The sequence below is a fragment of the Salmo trutta genome, chromosome 36 (genome assembly GCF_901001165.1).
Source record: "Salmo trutta chromosome 36, fSalTru1.1, whole genome shotgun sequence".
Taxonomy (NCBI): Eukaryota; Metazoa; Chordata; class Actinopteri; order Salmoniformes; family Salmonidae; genus Salmo; species Salmo trutta.
In genome coordinates this window covers 19,511,489-19,530,689 of record NC_042992.1, presented here as the reverse complement: position 1 = coordinate 19,530,689, position 19,201 = coordinate 19,511,489, and the positions used below count along the sequence as shown (strand labels likewise).

The window sequence follows — 19,201 nt, the reverse complement described above, 5'->3', positions numbered from 1 at the left end:
AGTCCCCCCAGCCTCTCCAGTTCAGTCCCCCACCCTTTCCAGTTCAGTCCCCCAGCCTCTCCAGTTCAGTCCCCCAGCCTCTCCAGTTCAGTCCCCCAGCCTCTCCAGTTCAGTCCCCCCAGCCTCTCCAGTTCAGTCCCCCAGCCTCTCCAGTTCAGTCCCCCAGCCTCTCCAGTTCAGTCCCCCCAGCCTCTCCAGTTCAGTCCCCCCAGCCTCTCCAGTTCAGTCCCCCAGCCTCTCCAGTTCAGTCCCCCAGCCTCTCCAGTTCAGTCCCCCAGCCTCTCCAGTTCAGTCCCCCCAGCCTCTCCAGTTCAGTCCCCCAGCCTCTCCAGTTCAGTCCCCCAGCCTCTCCAGTTCAGTCTCCCCCAGCATCTCCAGTTCAGTCTCCCCCAGCATCTCCAGTTCAGTCCCCCCAGCCTCTCCAGTTCAGTCCCCCAGCCTCTCCAGTTCAGTCCCCCAGCCTCTCCAGTTCAGTCCCCCAGCCTCTCCAGTTCAGTCCCCCAGCCTCTCCAGTTCAGTCCCCCCAGCCTCTCCAGTTCAGTCCCCCAGCCTCTCCAGTTCAGTCCCCCAGCCTCTCCAGTTCAGTCCCCCAGCCTCTCCAGTTCAGTCTCCCCAGCCTCTCCAGTTCAGTCCCCCAGCCTCTCCAGTTCAGTCCCCCAGCCTCTCCAGTTCAGTCCCCCAGCCTCTCCAGTTCAGTCCCCCAGCCTCTCCAGTTCAGTCCTCCCAGCCTCTCCAAACCTTCCATAACAAAGCCATCCCCAACAGAGACACTGCCCACAAAATGAGGTGGAAACTGAGCTGCAGTTCCTAACCTCCTGCCAAATGTATGACCATACTAGAGACACATATTTCCTTCAGATTAAAGAACCCACAAAGAATTAAAAAACAAATCCAATTTTGATGAACTCCCATATCTATTGGGTGAAATACCACAGTGTGCCATCACAGCAGCAAGACTTGGGCAACCAGTGAAGAACAACCACCATTGTAAATACAACCTATATTTATGTTTATTTATTTTCCCTTTTGTTCTTTAACTATTTGCGCATGATTACAACACTGTATTAAGACATAATATGCCATTTGAAATATCTATTTCACTTGCTTTGGCAATGTAAACATATGTTTCCCATGCCAATAAAGCCCCTTAAATTGAAATTGAATTTAGAGAGAGGAGGAGAAAGAGAGTAGGAGAGAGATAGGGGATAGAGAGAGAGAGAGAGAGAGAGTATAGAGAGAGAGAGGGTATATATATATAGAGAGAGATAGAGGGGATAGAGAGAAAGAGAGAGGGGGGATAGAGAGAGAAAGAGAGAGAGAGAGAATAGAGAGAGAGAGGGTAGAGAGAGAGAGAGAAATATAGAGGGGATAGAGAAAGAGAGAAAGAGAGAGGGATAGAGAGAGGGGATAGAGAGAGGGGATAGAGAGAGAGAGGGGGATAGACAGAGAGAGAGAGATAAAGAGAGAGAAAGAGAGAGAGAGAGAGAAGGGATAGAGAGAGAGAGAGAAAGGGATAGAGAGAGAGAGGAGGGAGAGAGAGAGGGTATAGAGAGAGAAAAAGGGGATAGAGAGAGAGAAGGGATAGAGAGAGAGAGGAGGGAGAGAGAGAGGGTATAGAGAGAGAGAGAAAAAGAGGATAGAGAGAGAGAGGGCGGGAGAGAGAGAGGGGGTATAGAGAGAGAGAGAAAAAGGGGATAGAGAAAGAGGGCGGGAGAGAGAGAGAGGGTATAGAGAGAAAGAGAAAAAGGCGATAGAGAGAGAGGAGGGAGAGAGAGAGAGAGGGTATAGAGAGAAAGAGAAAAAGGCGATAGAGAGAGAGGAGGGAGAGAGAGAGAGAAAAAGGGGATAGAGAGAGAGAGGGCGGGAGAGAGAGAGAGAGGGTATAGAGAGAGAAAAAGGGGATAGAGAGAGAGAGGGCGGGAGAGAGAGAGAGAGGAGAAAAAGAGACTTGCCAAGACGCCATCTTGCTCTGTCCTAAATCATCCACTAGTGTATGACTGCAGCTAACCTTGTACAGACAGATACATCTGGACTGGCAAAAAAACATTTGGCTGTGTGTGTGTGTGTGTGTGTGTGTGTGTGTGTGTGTGTGTGTGTGTGCACCACATTTATTTGTGTGTGGTGGTGGGGATTCTTGAAAGTGTGTTCACATCAACATCTACTTGTTTTCAAATCAATTGCAATTTCCTCAAATATCCTAGGAAAGAGTGGGATAAGGTGAGCCAAAGGGGTAAGTTGAGCCACCCTTGTTTCTAGGAAGCCATACACAAAATTAATAATTTGACCAAATATTTAGGAAGAGGTCATCATTTCGTGGAGTCTGTGAAGGAAGAAACAATTAAAAAGAGGTAAGCAAGTTAGGTCCACAAAACTGATTTTCACAGAGCCAAATGATTTTATTGTTTTAGAGATTTTCTGATGCTTGTATCTATAAAGTAGATTATTTTATGATTGTTCTATACATCAGTTGGGGTCTGTATAAGTTTCAATATGAGTTCCTAAACCTAGCATGAAAGTGCATCCTTTTAACTGTGTGGGCTAAAATAGTCAAAATGTTTGCCCTTTGGTAAGTTGAACCAATGGCCAAGGGGTAAGTTGAGCCAATGGCAAGTTAAGCAAATGTAAGTATTTTCTTCCCAGGCTTAATGCAAGGCATTATCACTGGGATAGGAGGTAACACCAGGGCCTGGCCTATGTTAAAAGTGTTAAAAAAGTATTAAGTGTTTGTAAGGTGTAAAAGATGCTTAAAAGACTAAAAGTGATTTTGATTATGTTGAATTGTGTTTGGGAAATAAAGATGGACATGGTTTTAAAAAGGTTGTGGTAATATTTCATTCAATAAAGACATACAGTTGAAGTCAGAAGTTTACATACACTTAGGTTGGAGTCATTAAAACTAGTTTTTCAACCACTCTACAAATTTCTTGTTAACAAACTATAGTTTTGGCAAGTCGGTTAGGACATCTACTTTGTGCATGACACAAGTAATTTTTCCAACAATTGTTTACAGACAGATTATTTCACTTATAGTTTACTGTGTCACAATTCCAGTGGGTCAGAAGTTTACATACACTAAGTTGACTGTGCCTTTAAACAGCTTAGAAAATTCCAGAAAATTATGTCATGGCATTAAAAGCTTCTGATAGGCTAATTGACATAATTTGAGTCAATTGGAGGTGTACCTGTGGAGGTATTTCAAGGCCTACCTTCAACCTCAGTGCCTCTTTGCTTGACATCATGGGAAAATCAAAAGAAATCAGCCAAGACCTCAGAAAAAAACATTGTAGACCTCCACAAGTCTGGTTCATCCTTGGGAGCAATTTCCAAATGCCTGAAGGTACCACGTTCATCTGTACAAACAATAGTACGCAAGTATAAACACCATGGGACCACGCAGCCGTCATACCGCTCAGGAAGAAGATGCGTTCTGTCTCATAGAGATGAACGTACTTTGGTGCGAAAAGTGCAAATCAATCCCAGAACAACAGCAAAGGACCTTGTGAAGATGTTGGAGGAAACAGGTGCAAAAGTATCGATATCCACAGTAAAACGAGTCCTATTTTGACATAACCTGTAGGCCACTCAGCAAGGAAGAAGCCACTGCTCCAAAACCTCCATAAAAAAGACGACTACGGTTTGCAACTACACATGGGGACAAAGATCGTACTTTTTGGAGAAATGTCCTCTGGTCTGAGGAAACAAAAATGTTACTTTTCGGCCATAATGACCATCGTTATGTTTGGAGCAAAAAGGGGGAGGATTGCAAGCTGAAGAACACCATCCCAACCGTGAAGCACGGGTGTGGCAGCATCATGTTGTGGGGGTGCTTTGCTGCAGGATGGACTGGGGGACTTCACAAAATAGATGGCATCATGAGGTAGGAAAATGATGTGGATATATTGAAGCAACATCTCAAAATGGACAATGACCCCAAGCATACTTCCAAAGTTGTGACAAAATGGCTTAAGGACAACAAAGTCAAGGTATCGGAGTTGCCATCACAAAGCCCTGACCTCAATCCTATAGAAAATTTGTGGGCAGAACTGAGAAAGCGTGTGCGAGCAAGGAGGCCTACAATACTTAGTCTGTTACACCAGCTCTGTCAGGAGGAATGGGCAAATTCACCCAACTTATTGTGGGAAGCTTGTGGAAGGCTACCCGAAACGTTTGACTAAAGTTAAACAATTTAAAGGCAATGCTACCAAATACTAATTGAGTGTATGGAAACTTCTGTCACTGGGAATGTGATGAAAGAAATAAAATCTGAAGTAAATCATTCTCTCTACTATTATTCAGACATTTCACATTCTTAAAATAAAGTGGTGATCCTAACTGACCTAAGACAGGGAGTTTTTACTAGGATTAAATGTCAGGAATTGTGAAAAACTGAGTTTAAATGTATTTGGCTAAGGTGTATCTAAACTTCCGACTTCAACTGTATAATTTTAACAGCCCAAGTTTTGCCAAGAGACCACTTGTTTTTGGAAAAACGATGTTTTCAAAACTGTAATGTTGACATGAATTCTGATTATTTCCAGGGATTCACAACATCCTGAAATGTATGTAGATATCTTTGTTAGAAAGAATATTATTTTTCCCTTGACAGAGTGATGCAGAATGTAAAAAAATCGCTCAACTTACCCCTCTCTCCCCAACTCTGCTTATTCAATTTATAGATATCATTGTTTTTCTCATGGCTTAAACAATTACTCAAAGGTTAAAATCATTTTTAAACCACAAAGGGACAAGACGAACAATGCATTTAAATGACTGTTTGACAGTTAGTTTTGTAAATTGGAAGGAACTTATGTTAACTTTCCCTTAATTGAATTCAATAAATTAAATTGCATTGCCTTTTCATCAATCTACCATGGAAACAAATAAACACTTTTCACAGCTTTGTGTAAAAATAATTGCTAATACTTAAACTATTTATATGGCAGTAATTGAGCTATAAATGTCAGTATTCTATTTGAAGACACACCTCAATTAAACCACCTCATTATTCCCAGTTCTGTAATTTGTTACATTTAGAGTGGGTACGAGGTCATGAATAAAGCAAAAATCATTAAAAACGATTTATTCCCAAGTATGAATTTACATATATAAATATACTGTAAAATGTCTGCATTTTAGCAGAAAATGTGGTGCTTATTTGAAACTTTAAAGAATATTTTGTTGAACAGCATTACAGTTTTGTAAAACAAAATGTAAACTTTTATGTATCAGTTGTGTCTTAGTCTGACCCTTATCCAATCAATAAACAACATCAATCCATATGCATTGTAGCAGAAACAATATCTGACAAATGATAGTCTACTGTAATTCTATTTTACAGCCAGGGAACATCCAGAGAAGAACCCGTTACACCACGTCCCTGGGCTAGCCAATGATCAAATTTCGGTTTTGGGTCGACAGAAATATTTGTGTTTGCTGTCAGTGAGGTCGGCAGAGGAGAGGATAGCGATTTATGTTGGACTCAGGCTGTCCTTTATGTGTGTGAGCTGTTGCTGCCTTCAGTAGTGAGGGAGAAATAGAGAATGAAAGAAAAGTAGGAGGGAGAGAGAGGGAGAGAGAGATAAATAGAGAGAGAGATAAATAGAGAGAGAGAGGGAGAAGGAGCTGTTTGTCTTCTCATTTTAAAGCGTAATGATAAGTGAAAGTGTCTGCGGCTGGAAGGACTGGCCGTGGAGAAGGCTCTGTCTCTATCGCTCACCATAACTCCCCTGTAATAAAACCACGGAAAACAACCAGTGTGTCTCAGGTTGCACACTTGTCCATTTATTCTCATGAAGCTGTAATTGAATTTGTATGTAATGTTGTTTGTTTCCTGGTCTTGGAGGAAAATAGTTGTTGAAGAAAACCGCGCTACGCAAGCCCAGAGGATAGGTGCGTTGGCTGAGTGTGTGCGAAGTGAGTGATGAAACGTATGCTGGTCTCTGTGTGTGTGTGTGTGTGTGTGTGTGTGTGTGGGCATCGAGCGTGCGTGCATGTGTCTGTCTCTGTGTGTCTTATTTTATGTATGTGTGTGAGAGTACATGCTAGTATACTGTAGATTATCGCAAATATGCTTGTGGCCCTGTGTGTGTGACAGGGCTCTACAGTGCAAACATTTTACTTGCATATGCGCCTAAATATTTTGCTGTGCGACCTGGATTTTTTATTTAGGAGCACCAGTGCGCCAATAAAAATGAAGGATTCTAGCGCTATTACAGCAAACATTTTATGTGGTGCTCCTAAATTTCTTTGTATGCGCCTACATTTTTCCACTTAGGCTCACACGTGCTCCTTGTAAAATAGGTCCGCGTAGAGCCTTGTGTGAGTGAGTATGTGTGTGCATGTGTTTGGGGAGTTGCGAGAGTATTATTGGATGCGCTGCTGCGTTGAAAAATCACAGATGTTCAGGACATTCATTAGAGGCATAGCTGGCCTCTTGGCCTAGTGCAGCGGTCCTTTGAGATGTAAACAGTACAGATAATCAGAGAAGCCTGCCTGCAGAGACTACAGACATTCACAAACACACACACACACCTATGTGTGCTGGATTCCAAGGGCTTTGATCTTGTTCCTCTGCCCCTGTGTCTGACTTTAAGCGAACTCATTGACACACTGCATGCTGGGAAAACAGGCTCTTCTTGATGATGAAAGCCTGTCTCTTCTCACTTCTTCCTGGTTTTTAGTTGGGGCATGAGCAAGAGGGCGTCGGAACGTTTAGTACAGTCTAGAGCTACAGCATATTTTCTGGGTTCTCTAGGGTCTGAATAGGTGTGTAGACTGAGTGTGTGAGTGTTGAAACTAATGCTGGCGTGTGTGTGTGTGTGTGTGTGTGTGTGTGTGTCTGTGTGTGTGTGTGTGTGTGTGTGTGTGTGTGTGTGTGTGTGTGTGTGTGTGTGTGTGTGTGTGTGTGTGTGTGTGTGTGTGTGTGTGTGTGTGTGTGCGTGCGTGCGTGCGTGTGTGTGTGTGTGTATTTCTGTTTGTCTCATTGTGTGTATGTGCGTGAGAGTACATGCTGATATAGATTTTCCTCACTATTGCAAGTGTGCTTGTGGTTGCAATATTGTGTTTCAAGTTGCAAATGCTTACTTCCAGGTTCCTTCTCGACAATGCTACAACATTAAGAAATAATCAAATATAAGAATACGAACATAAAGTAAATGTCTCGGAAGAATATAATAAACATTTTAGCGTAGGTGAAATACAGGAAGGCACAATTTATTGTCCAAGTGGGAATAGGGGGGCAAATGTATACATTGTGAAGTATTTGGCAATAATAGTAAGAGACTGGTAGTATCAGTTGTGATGTGTGTGTAGCATGAATGTATATGTGTGTGTGTATTGTGTGTGTGGATGAGTGTGTGTGTACTAAGGGTTGTCACAATACCAGAATTTTTACTTCGATACTGAAATCACGTCTAGTTTCATGATACTCGATACCATCACGGTATTTGATACCACAACGATAGCAAAACAATACCGCAACAAAACAAGAAGGCAAATTAGCCAAAGTCACAGAATGGCACTTGATCCAGACAAATAAACGCAACTACTGCTCTGTTCAATCGTTGGGCATCTTTGAGTTCAATATCATTACATTTTACAATGTTTATGTAAATTATTTTGCATTAATTTAATCAATTATACAACCAATTTGACTTTGTTTTTACCAATCTACCTACAAAACAACATAGTTGAATGGTAAATCTATATTGATAAACTGGGTAAATCAAGATGTAGTTCTATTCACAGTACAGGTGAATTAGTATTATTCAATAGGAGTGTGTGCATGCAGTGAGTTATTGAGCTTGTTTTAGCTGATATCATGGGGCTACAGATGACAAACCATCCCTTCCATTTAGGACTTATTTTATTGGCAATTGCGAAGAGAACATATTATTTTATTGTACTGATCAACCCCATTTGCATAGAAGAAGCAATCTCTTATTTTATAAAAGTGTGCGATGTCTCTTTAAGAAAGTAATGATGTCATTCACTATGCAGAATGTGGCTGTGGAATCTGACTTTGTGGCTATTCATGGGTTGCATATTTCGTCACAATATTGTTTTTAATGCTTGTTTTGGATTGATGCCTGACTGAGCATTCTACTCAATGCATCGTCAGTGTGCGCTGATGAAGATTTCAAATGTACTCTAGACATTACAGTGGCTTGGAAATACAATGACATTCAAAAGGAGGCAAATAATTAGTAGCAAAACCTTTCGTCATCATTTTGATGTCACCAGATTGCCTTTGGATGTAGTATAATGTTAGCTAGCTAGTTAAGATTGAGGGGAGGCCACTGGATATTAGCTAGCTAACGTTAGCATATTTCTGAAGAACTTTGCTAGCTAATGCCATCTGTCTAGAGTACATTTGACAACATGATATTGCTTGCAAAATTGTTTTCTATGAAATATTTGACTACTTTAGCAATGTCATCGTATTTCGAGGCACTATAGTGTAATTTAGACTAAACAGTAGTTAGACACCTTCCAGAATGACTGGGCTTATCCCCACTTTAGGGCACCACAATGACGCGGGGTGGCTTGAGAACGTTCGTAACAATGAGAACGTTCGTAACAATGAGAACGTTCGTAACAATGGCATAATGCGACCAAGTGATGGAGGTGCAACGTATGAATGGAATCTAGTGGAAACCAGATGGAAGGCGAGAGCGACGAAGAAGTGAATAACTTTTTGGTGGCTAGGGACGTTTTTGGTCACAATCAGCTTTGAAATCAGCATTTTTTTGCGTGATGGTTTGCACATTATCACAAACAAAGTACTATTCTAGTGAATTCAGCTGTAAGCCTGCAAGGAAAGTTAGCCGACAATTAAAGCTGGAAGCTACCGGTTTCATCTTGCATTGTCAAAGTTTTCTAGCCTGTACGGACATTGTTTTGCGAAAAGCAATGAACAGTTTCAACATTTCTACATGCCATGTTGCATTATTCAAGTTTGTTAACATCTGTGCAGCATGAGTGGGGACTGGGGAGCTATCAATGCATCCCAGACAGCCCTAGCAATGAATGACTAAGTGGAGCAAGCACTCTGCTCTTCGCACTATAAAGGGGCTGCGCTGATGCAGACTTGATCCTCTCAATCACGTGAAACACACTTGACAGAAGTACCGCATGTAAAAAAAATTCTAGTACTGAACCGTTTTTTTGGAGGTTTGTTTCGTGCAACACTAGTGTGTGCTAAGGTGTGGCGCGTCAGTACAGGTGGCCAGTCCAGTTCAAGTGTTCATCAGTCTGATGGCTTGTAGATAGAAACTGTCTCTGAGCCTGTTGGCATCAGACCTCATGTTCTGTTACCGTCTGCCCTACGGTAATGGAGTGAGCGGCTTGGGGCTGAGGTGTGTGGGGTGCTTGACGATGCTGCGGGCCTTCCTCAGGTACTGTTTTGAGGGTGAATATGTTTGTGGGGAGTTGAGAGCGCATTATTGGATGCGCTGCTGCGTTGAAAAATCACAGATGTTCAGGACATTCTTTAGAGGCATAGCTGGCCTCTTGGCCTGGTGCAGCTGTCCTTTGAGATGTAAACAGTACAGATAATCAGAGAAGCCTGTCTGCAGACTACACACACACACACACACACACACACACACACACACACACACACACACACACACACACACACACACACACACACACACACAATATACACACACACAATATGCACACACACACACACAATATGCACACACACAATATACACACACACACACTATACACACAATATATGCACACACACACCTATGCGTACTGAAATTCCAAAGGCTTTGATCTTGTTCCTTATGCCCCTGAGTCTCTAAGCGAACACACTTCCCGCACTGCATGCTGGGGAAAACAGGCTCTTCTCGATGATGAAAGCCTGTCTCTCCTCACTTCTTCCTGATTTATAGTTAGGGCACCTTATTCTTTAGGTTCTGCTACAGGGCTTGACTGGGAAAAAGCTGATTGCTGGGTTAACTGATCTCACCTGTCAGTTCAACCGAACCTGATGGCTTCCCCTTTGCTGTTACAGGTGTAAAACCTGGTTTAAGGCAGGGCTTCACATCTCTTCTACAGCTGATGTAAATCCAAATGGAAGGACTCTTTGGTGTAGTCATTGTGAAACAGGTGGAAGACCATTATAGTGTAATTGGTGTAAAACCAGGTAGAAGATCTCTTTAGTGTAATCAGTGTAAAACCAGGTAAAAGGCCTCTATGGTTTAATCAGTGTAAAACCAGGTAGAAGACCTCTATGGTGTAATCGGTGTAAAACCAGGTAGAAGACCTCTATGGTGTAATCGGTGTAAAACCAGGTGGTAGACCTCTATGGTGTAATCGGTGTAAAACCAAGTAGAAGACCTCTATGGTGTAATCGGTGTAAAACCAGGTAGAAGACCTCTATGGTGTAATCGGTGTAAAACCAGGTGGTAGACCTCTATGGTGTAATCGGTGTAAAACCAGGTAGAAGGCAGGACCTCTCGTGGCTAGAAGCCATAATGCTGACTGACAGAGACTAGAGGGAGGGAAAGAGACGCCGAGGTTGCTGCTCCTTTGTTCAGCATCTGTGAAGAGTTTAGCCAGATTACTCTGTAGAGAAGTTAGGCACACACACTCATGGAGGCATGCATGCACACAGTTACTAACATATACACAGTCACAGAATCACACGTACGCACGCACCGCACATGCACAGAGTAGGCACTCGCGCATTCATACACGCATGCACACACACACACACACACACACACACACACACACACACACACACACACACACACACACACACACACACACACACACACACACACACACACACACACCCACTAGTGTTGCACGGTATACCTAAGCTTCGGTACTTTTTCGATACTTGAACATGGAAAAACGGTTCAGTACTAGAATTGTTGTTATTTTCGGTGCTTCTGTCAAATATGTCCCACGTCATATATACAGATTGAGCGGATGGGGTCTGTCTACTAATTTGTTTGAATCTTCTCAAGGGGGCAGTAGTAAGCTAGCCAGGGTTTTGACAAGCAAGCGAGAGGAGAGAGAAAATGCCGACAGCATGGCTTATTTAAATGAATACATCATACCTCCACGCCCGCAGCTTGTTGACCAAACTGTCTCCAGAAGTGAACTATGGGAATACGTTGCTTACAGAGCAGATGATTAGGACCAGCCCACCGTAACAACTATGCAAAAGGTGTTACAAAGCAGTGCAGTGCAAGGGAGGTTTAGTTGCAAAACAACATAAAAAAAAAAACTATTTCACACATGACATTTGCATTGTAACATTATTCTACTTGCAACTAAATTTGAATTATTTTTGAGTGACATTGACATGAACATATACTCAGTATGACGTTCATTTGAGCATTATAATTGTTGTTGTATGTGTATGTTGTTGTATGTGTCGAACTGCTTTGCTTTATCTTGGCCAGGTCGCAGTTGTAAATGAGAACTTGTTCTCAACTAGCCTACCTGGTTAAATAAAGGTGAAATAAAATAAATATAATATGATTACAACCCAAAAGTAATGTGAAATGCCCTCATAACTTGGCTATGACAGCGATATATTTAGACTATGTCACGATTGTCTGGGCTGGGCTTGCTAGCAGTAGCCACTAGCCAGCCAGCAGCCCTGGGTGGAGCATTGCACCCTGGGAGTTGAAATGCACTTTGGGAATTGTAGTATGCTTTGTAAAATCCTTTGTATTTCTATGGTGTGTAGACTATTACAATATGCTCTAGAAGCTTCAGAAATTAGCTTCAAAGTTTTTTTTATGTTTAGAAACCAAACTATTTATTTAATACATTAAATGATTTAGCTGTAATGAATAATGAATCATTGGTCCTATGTATGTCATTTCACCCAATATTATGGCCATAGATTATCAAATTATCCCTTGTATGTAGAAAATTACATTTTTAAACAGTTTAGATGTAATTGCACAATTATTTTGTATGCTGTGAGTCTCACATATGGTTTTGCATAGGAAAAATGTAATGTTTAGGTTGTTTTCACTAAAGCTTCACAATAAGGTGGAGAATGTTCGATTTGCCTGCTGGGGGGCAAAGAGGCCCACAGCTCCGCTAAAACTATTGACAAGTGCGTGCCATTTTCAAGGGATTGTTAAATACATTTTTACTATTTGGTTGTAATACCATCACCTCTTGAAGAGCATAGTCAGACCTACAATTTTCTGATTATTCCATGCAAAAACAATTACACACATTTAGCTCTATCATCAGAGTTATACAGCCTGTAACTGCAACAACTGATCATGTAATTTCAGATACGTAGGGCAGCCTCACGATATCTCTCAATATTAGCCACCATTAATTGGATATTTGAGTGATATAAAAAAAATAACTATACCTGACATGTATGAGTGGTTTAGGTTCATTTCCCGCCCTTTGTGGGCTTTGCTTGTCAAGCAGCAGATGGGCACATGCAGTTAGCTAAACATAGTGACCTAATGTAATTTTTTCTCAAACCAACATAGGCCTACCTAGCGAAGTTAGCTAACATGTTCCCATTTTCAAAATTGTTTTTAAGAGTCTTTAATTACGGTTACTGCTGACAGACATGATTTATGGACCACTTCAAATTGGTTAGCTAGCTAATAACAGATCACGTCAATATGGCTAGGTAACAAGATATCGTTCAGGGGATAAACTAGATGGCTATATCCAAATAGTGTTTGATTAGCTTGCCATCTATAGTAATGATGACAGAAATCCGACTGACAACTTTACCAGGACGAGGACTTGCCGATGTCAAGCACTTTCAAAAAGCTTAATCTCTGTTGAAGCAAGTTAAATTGTGTTGTTTGCTAAGCTAGCTAAGTACTAAATGGATAGGTACTTTCAGATATCTGAAATTACATGATCATTGATGTTTACTGATCATGAAGAACATGCTTGCTGTATAACTCTGATGATAGAGCTAAATGTATGCAATTGTTTTGCATGGAATAATCAGACATTTGCTCAATAGGTGATGATATGAAAACCAACTAGATATAACATTTATTTAACAATCCCTTGAAAATGGCACGTAGTTGTCAATAGTTTTAGCGAAGCTGGCGGTCTCCTTGCCCCCCATCAGCCAAATTGAACGTACTGTGTCGCTTGACTGAAAACAACCTATTATTCTGTTATTTAAAATTGTGTTTTATTTTTGAACAAAATTGACTACAGAATAGAATAATAGTGTATTTATTTAAGTTGTTCTACCAGTTATCCATTTTTTTTCAATGTTTAAAAAAATTAAGCCCAGTGGTTATTCTGTGACTTTAACTAATACGCTTTCTTGCTTTTTTTTGCCGTGGTATAATTTCTGTATCAAGTATCGTGAGACTAAACCTGGTATCGGTATTGAAGTCAACATTCTGGTATCGTCACACACACACACACAGACACACACAGACACACACACACACACACACACACACACACACACACACACACACACACACATCCCCTGCTGATTTTGTACGTTTGCCCACTGACAAAGAAATTATCAGTCTATAATTTTAATGGTAGGAGTATTTGAACAGTGAGAGACAGAATAACAACATAACGACAATTGCCAAGCAGCTTGGTGAGAAGGTGTCAATAGTTGGGGCGATTATTCGCAAATGGAAAAACACAAAAGAACTCTCAATCTCCCTCACCTTGGGGCTCCATGCAAGATCTCACCTCGTGGAGTTGCAATGATCATGAAAACGGTGAGGAATCAGCCCAGAACTACACGGGTGAATCTTGTCAATGATCTCAAGGCAGCTGGGGCATAGTCACCAAGAAAACAATTGTTAACACACTACGCCGTGAAGGACTGAAATCCTGCAGCGCCCGCAAGGTCCTCCTGCTCAAGAAAGCACATATACATGCCCGTCTGAAGTTGGCAATGAACATCTGAATGATTCAGAGAACAACTGGGTGAAAGTGTTGTGGTCAGATGAGACCAAAATGGAGCTCTTTGGCATCAACTCAACTCGCCGTGTTTGGAGGAGGAGGAATGCTGCCTATGACCCCAAGATTACCATCCCCACCGTCAAACATGGAGGTGGAAACATTATGCTTTGGGGGTGTTTTTCCGCTAAGGGGACAGGACAATTTCACCGCATCAAAGGGACGATGGACGGGGCCGTGTACCGTCAAATCTTGGGTGAGAACCTCCTTCCCTCAGCCAGGGCATTGAAAATGGGTCGTGGATGGGTATTCCAGCATGACAATGACCCATAACACACGGCCAAGGCAACGAAGGAATGGCTCAAGAAGAAGCACATTAAGGTCGTGGAGTGGCCTAGCCAGTCTCCAGACCTTAATCCCATAGAAAATCTGTGGAGGGAGCTGAAGGTTCGAGTTGCCAAACGTCAGCCTCGAAACCTTAATGATTTGGAGAAGATCTGCAAAGAGGAGTGGGACAAAATCCCTCCTGAGATGTGTGCAAACCTGGTGGCCAACTACAAGAAACGTCTGACCTCTGTGATTGCCAACAAGGGTTTTGCCACCAAGTACTGGTCATGTTTTGCAGAGGGGTCAAATACTTATTTCCCTTATTAAAATGCAAATCATTTTATAACATTTTTGACATGCGTTTTTCTGGATTTTTTTGTTGTTATTCTGTCTCTCACTGTTCAAATAAACCTACCATTAAAATTATAGACTAATCATTTCTTTGTCAGTGGGCAAATGTACAAAATCAGCAGGGGATCAAATACTTTTTTCCCTCCGTGTACATTACAGAGGCATATGACAGCCCCCTAGGAGTTTTCCAAAAGGCCCCTAAAGACTCTCAGACCATGATAAACATGATTCTCTGGTCTGATGAAACCAAGATTGAACTCTTTTGCCTGAATGCCAAGTGTCACATCTGGACGAAATTTGGCACCATCCCTACGGTAAAGCAAGGAGGTGGCAGCATCATGCTGTGGGGATGTTTTTCAATTGCACGGACTGGGAGACTAGTCAGAATCAAGGCAAAGATGAACGGAGCAAAGTACCTAGAGATCCTTGATGAAAACCTGCTCCAGAGCGCTCAGGACCTCAGACTGGGGGCAAAGGTTCACCGTGCAACAGGAAAACAACCCTGAGCACACAGCCAAGATGACAACGCAGAAGTGGCTTCAGGACAAGTCTCTGAATGTCCTTGAGTGGCCCAGCCAGATCCCGGACTTGAACCCAATCTAAAACTTCTGGAGAGACCTGAAAATAGCTGTGCATCAACGCTCCCCATCTAACCTGACAGAGCTTGAGAGTATCTACAGAAAATAATGGGTGAAACTCCCCAAATACAGGTGTGCCAAGCTTGTAGGGTCATACCCAAGGAGACTCGAGGCTGTAATCGCTGCCAAAGGTGCTTCAACAAATTACTGAGTAAATGGTCTGAATACTTACAGTTGAAGTCGGAAGTTTACATACACCTTAGCCAAATACATTTAAACTCAGTTTTTCACAATTCCTGACATTTAATCCTAGTAGAAATTCCCTGTGTTAGGTCAGTTAGGATCACCACTTTATTTTAAGAATGTGAAATGTCAGAATAATAGAAGAGAGAATGATTTATTTCAGCTTTTATTTCTTTCTACACGTTTCCAGTGGGTCAGAAGTTTCCATACACTCAATTAGTATTTGGGGCGGCAGGTAGCCTAGTGGTTAGAGCGTTGGACTAGTAACTGAAAGGTTGCAAGATTGAATCCCTGAGCTGAAAAGGTAAACATCTGTCGTTCTGCCCCTGAACAAGGCAAGTCAGTTAAGAACAAATTCTTATTTTCAACAGGCTGTTGTTGAAAATAAGAATTTGTTCTTAACTGACTTGCCTAGTTAAATAAAGGGGGGAAAAAAATGGTAGCATTGCCTTTAAATTGTTTAACTTGGGTCAAACCTTTCGGGTAGCCTTCATCAAGCTTCCCAAAAAGTACGATCTTTGTCCCCATGTGCAGTTGCAAACCGTAGTCTGGTGGTTTTGGAGCAGTGGCATCTTCTTTGTTGAGCGCCTTCAGGTTATGTCTATATAGGACTAATTTACTGTGGATATAGATACTTTTGTACTGGTTTCCTCCAGCATTTTCACAAGGTCCTTTGCTGTTGTTCTGGGATTGATTTGCACTTTTTGCACCAAAGTACGTTCATCTCTAGGAGACAGGATGCGTCTCCTTCCTGACGGGTATGCCGGCTGTGTGGTCCCATGGTGTTTATACTTGCGTACTATTGGTTGTACAGATGAATGTGGTACCTTCAGGAGTTTGGAAATTGCTCCCAAGGATGAATCAGACTTGTGGAGGTCTACAATTTGTTTTCTGAGGTCTTGGCTGATTTCTTTTGATTTTCCCTTGATGTTAAGCAAAGAGGCACTGAGTTTGAAGGTAGGCCTTGAAATACGTCCACAGGTACACCACCAATTGACTCAAATGATGTCAGAAGCTTCTAAAGCCATGACATAATTTTATGGAATTTTCCAAGCTGTTTAAAGGCACAGTCAACTTAGTGTATGTAAACTTCTGACCCACTGGAATTGTGATGCAATGAATTATATGTGAAATAATCTTTCTGTAAACAATTGTTGGAAAAATGTCTTGTGTCATGCACAAAGTAGATGTCCTACCTGACTTGCCAAAATTATAGTTTGTTAACAAGAAATTTGTAGAGTGGTGGAAAAACTAGTTTTAATGACTCCAACCGAAGTGTATGTGAACTTCCGACTTCAACTGTATGTAAATGTGATATTTCAGTTTTTCTCTTTTAATACATTCGCAAACATTTAAAAAAATCTGTTTTTGCTTTGTCATTATGGGTATTGTGTGTAGATTGATTGGGGAAAAAAACAATTTAATCAATTTTAGAATAAGGCAAAATGTGGAAAAAGTCAAGGGGTCTGAATACTTTCCAAATGCACTGTATAGCATTTTGGAATGAAATTCAATTTGTGAGTGTTAAATCCTAGAATGCAACAACACAAATTAATTCCATAAATTGTAATTACATTTCATAAATGCAATAACAATAACTTTTTGTTGTTGTTTTTGTTTGTTTTGTTTGCCTTTCAGTTGGAGGTAGGCGGGAGGAAGAAATTCTAAATATTTTTTGCTTCATAAATAGATTACACTCTTAGAAGAAAGGGTTCCAAAAGGGTTCTTCGGCTATCACCATAGGAGAACCCTTTTTAGTTCCAGGTAGAACCCTTTGTGGAAAGGGTTCTTCAAAAAGGGTTCTTCAAAGGGTTATCCTATGGGGACAGCCGAAGAACCCTTTTAGGTTCTAGATAGCACCTTTTTTGTAGAGTGTAGAGTTAAAGAGAAGCTGACAGGACGTTGCCTTTATTCAACAATGTAGTTATTCATAATGTAACTGCCCTTTGGTCATTATGCCTTTTGGAGGCGTGCGTGCATGCATGCTTATAAGTCTCAAAAGTTGAGGCTATGGATGAATGGCCACACTCCTAGCACTCTTGTTGATGCTGGTAAAATAAACAGGAGTGGGTGAGGAAGTTGTGTTTATTTATTTGGGCATCCATGCATTGGACATCTCTGTGGGGACATGGCTACATTAACAGGAAATGGAAGCATTTTGAACCTGCTGTGATGGTTCATTGTGTTTCTGAGCAAAACCCAACTGGTTATTTAGCTGAAGTTTTCATGTGGTTTATCATAATTATTGGTGAATTTGATACAGTATATGATGGTCGGAGGTTGGAGAATGCTTGTGAGATGAGCGCGAGATAGAGTTAGCCAGTGAGATTCATTCAATTGAAATTGATTGAACCCATAATGTTTTGATTCAAAAACATACACTCATGTTGACCAAGGTTGCGCTGGTATTCATTTCCTGATGATATTTCTCACTGCCTGTCGATGTATGCTTTCTCGTGGTCAAAACTGGCACACTATTCATCCTCTGATGTTGTCTTCCTCCCTCCATGTTTGTCCCTGTAGACTCTCCCACCCTTCTTCATTAACCCTTCCATTGTCTTCCCCCTGTAGGAGAGTCCACGGCTGCTGCCGGTGCCGCCACTGCAGCTTTACGGCCTCTGACACCTCATCACTTCTGGATCACTTCAACACGGCCCACTGCCAGGATTCCTCCGCCTCCTCTCATCCCTCCGCTTCCTCTGCCACCACCAACGGCTGCTCCGCCACTACCCCCTCCACCCTCAGCATCAAGGAGGAGAGCAAGGGCGACCTCAAGCTCTACAGTCTGGTTCCCCCGGAGGGTCGCGCCGCTGAGGCAGGGCCGGGTGTCGAGGGGGGGGTGAAGAGTGAGGCCCTGGACGAGAAGGACACCCAGGGCCCCAAGGGATGGGTGGAGGCCAGAGAGGCCCAGGCCCAAGCCCACGCAGCAGGCCTAGTATGGGTGCCTAAGGAGCGGGCCGGGGACATCCTGAGGGGTAGTCCGGCCCAGTATCCCCAGGGCGCCCTGCATCTACTCAATGCTGTGGCCGCCTCTCAGGAGCAACAGCACCACCAGCAGAAGGGGGGTTCAGCGGTGCTCAGGGACTCCCCAGGCCTGGTGTTCAGCCTGGGGGGGGTCGACGCCAAGGCCTTCCTGTCAGGACAGCCCCAGGGCGGTGCCGAGAAGCCCGGGCATCTGGTGCAGCAGTACTCCTCACCCACCGAAGGCAAGGCCGCCAAGGAGGAGTCCCAGTCGCTCCTACGGGTAAGTAAACTCTCCACTTTCTCTCCTTCCTCACCCTCTCTCTTGTTTTGTTTTTTTCACTCCACTACCCATCTCTGTTCATGGAAAACAGACTATTTTGGACTCTATTCTCCTGTGTTTTAATGGCCTAAGTTCTGCTGCTGTGCTCTGCTGGAGGTCACTGCAGTGCAGAGAGAGAGAGAACCAAGGCGACAGCCATTTTGAAGCCATCGTCCCTGAATGATGAATGGTGGAGCTCCGAGTTGTGCCACACCAGAGAGCCTCTGTTATGTTCTCATCCCTCACATCCTTCTCATCCTTAGAGTCTCGCTCTAGTCTCCCACCATGTTTATCAATCCCCCAAAGCTGATGTTTGTCTCCCCTGCTCGGCCTTAATGAGGTAAGACCAAGCCAGCAGAACAGCAGAATGAACCGCCTCTGGTTAATTCTCCCTCTCTCTGAGCTCCGACCAGTCTAATTGAGATATTGGTTCCAGCCACCCTGAGACTAACAGACACGACAATGGCTATCTCTCACACACACACACACACACACACACACACACACACAC

At 42.6% G+C, this 19,201-nt stretch overlaps 1 protein-coding gene across 1 annotated transcript in view; it reads left to right on the top strand.

The window, feature by feature from the left end:
- trps1 (trichorhinophalangeal syndrome I) overlaps positions 1-19,201 on the top strand; it is a 174,340-nt gene that overhangs the window by 46,243 nt on the left and 108,896 nt on the right. The window contains exon 5 of the mRNA XM_029734666.1: positions 17,979-18,651. Within this exon, the coding sequence (XP_029590526.1) occupies positions 17,979-18,651 (673 nt within the window). The remainder of the gene's footprint in view (positions 1-17,978; positions 18,652-19,201) is intronic.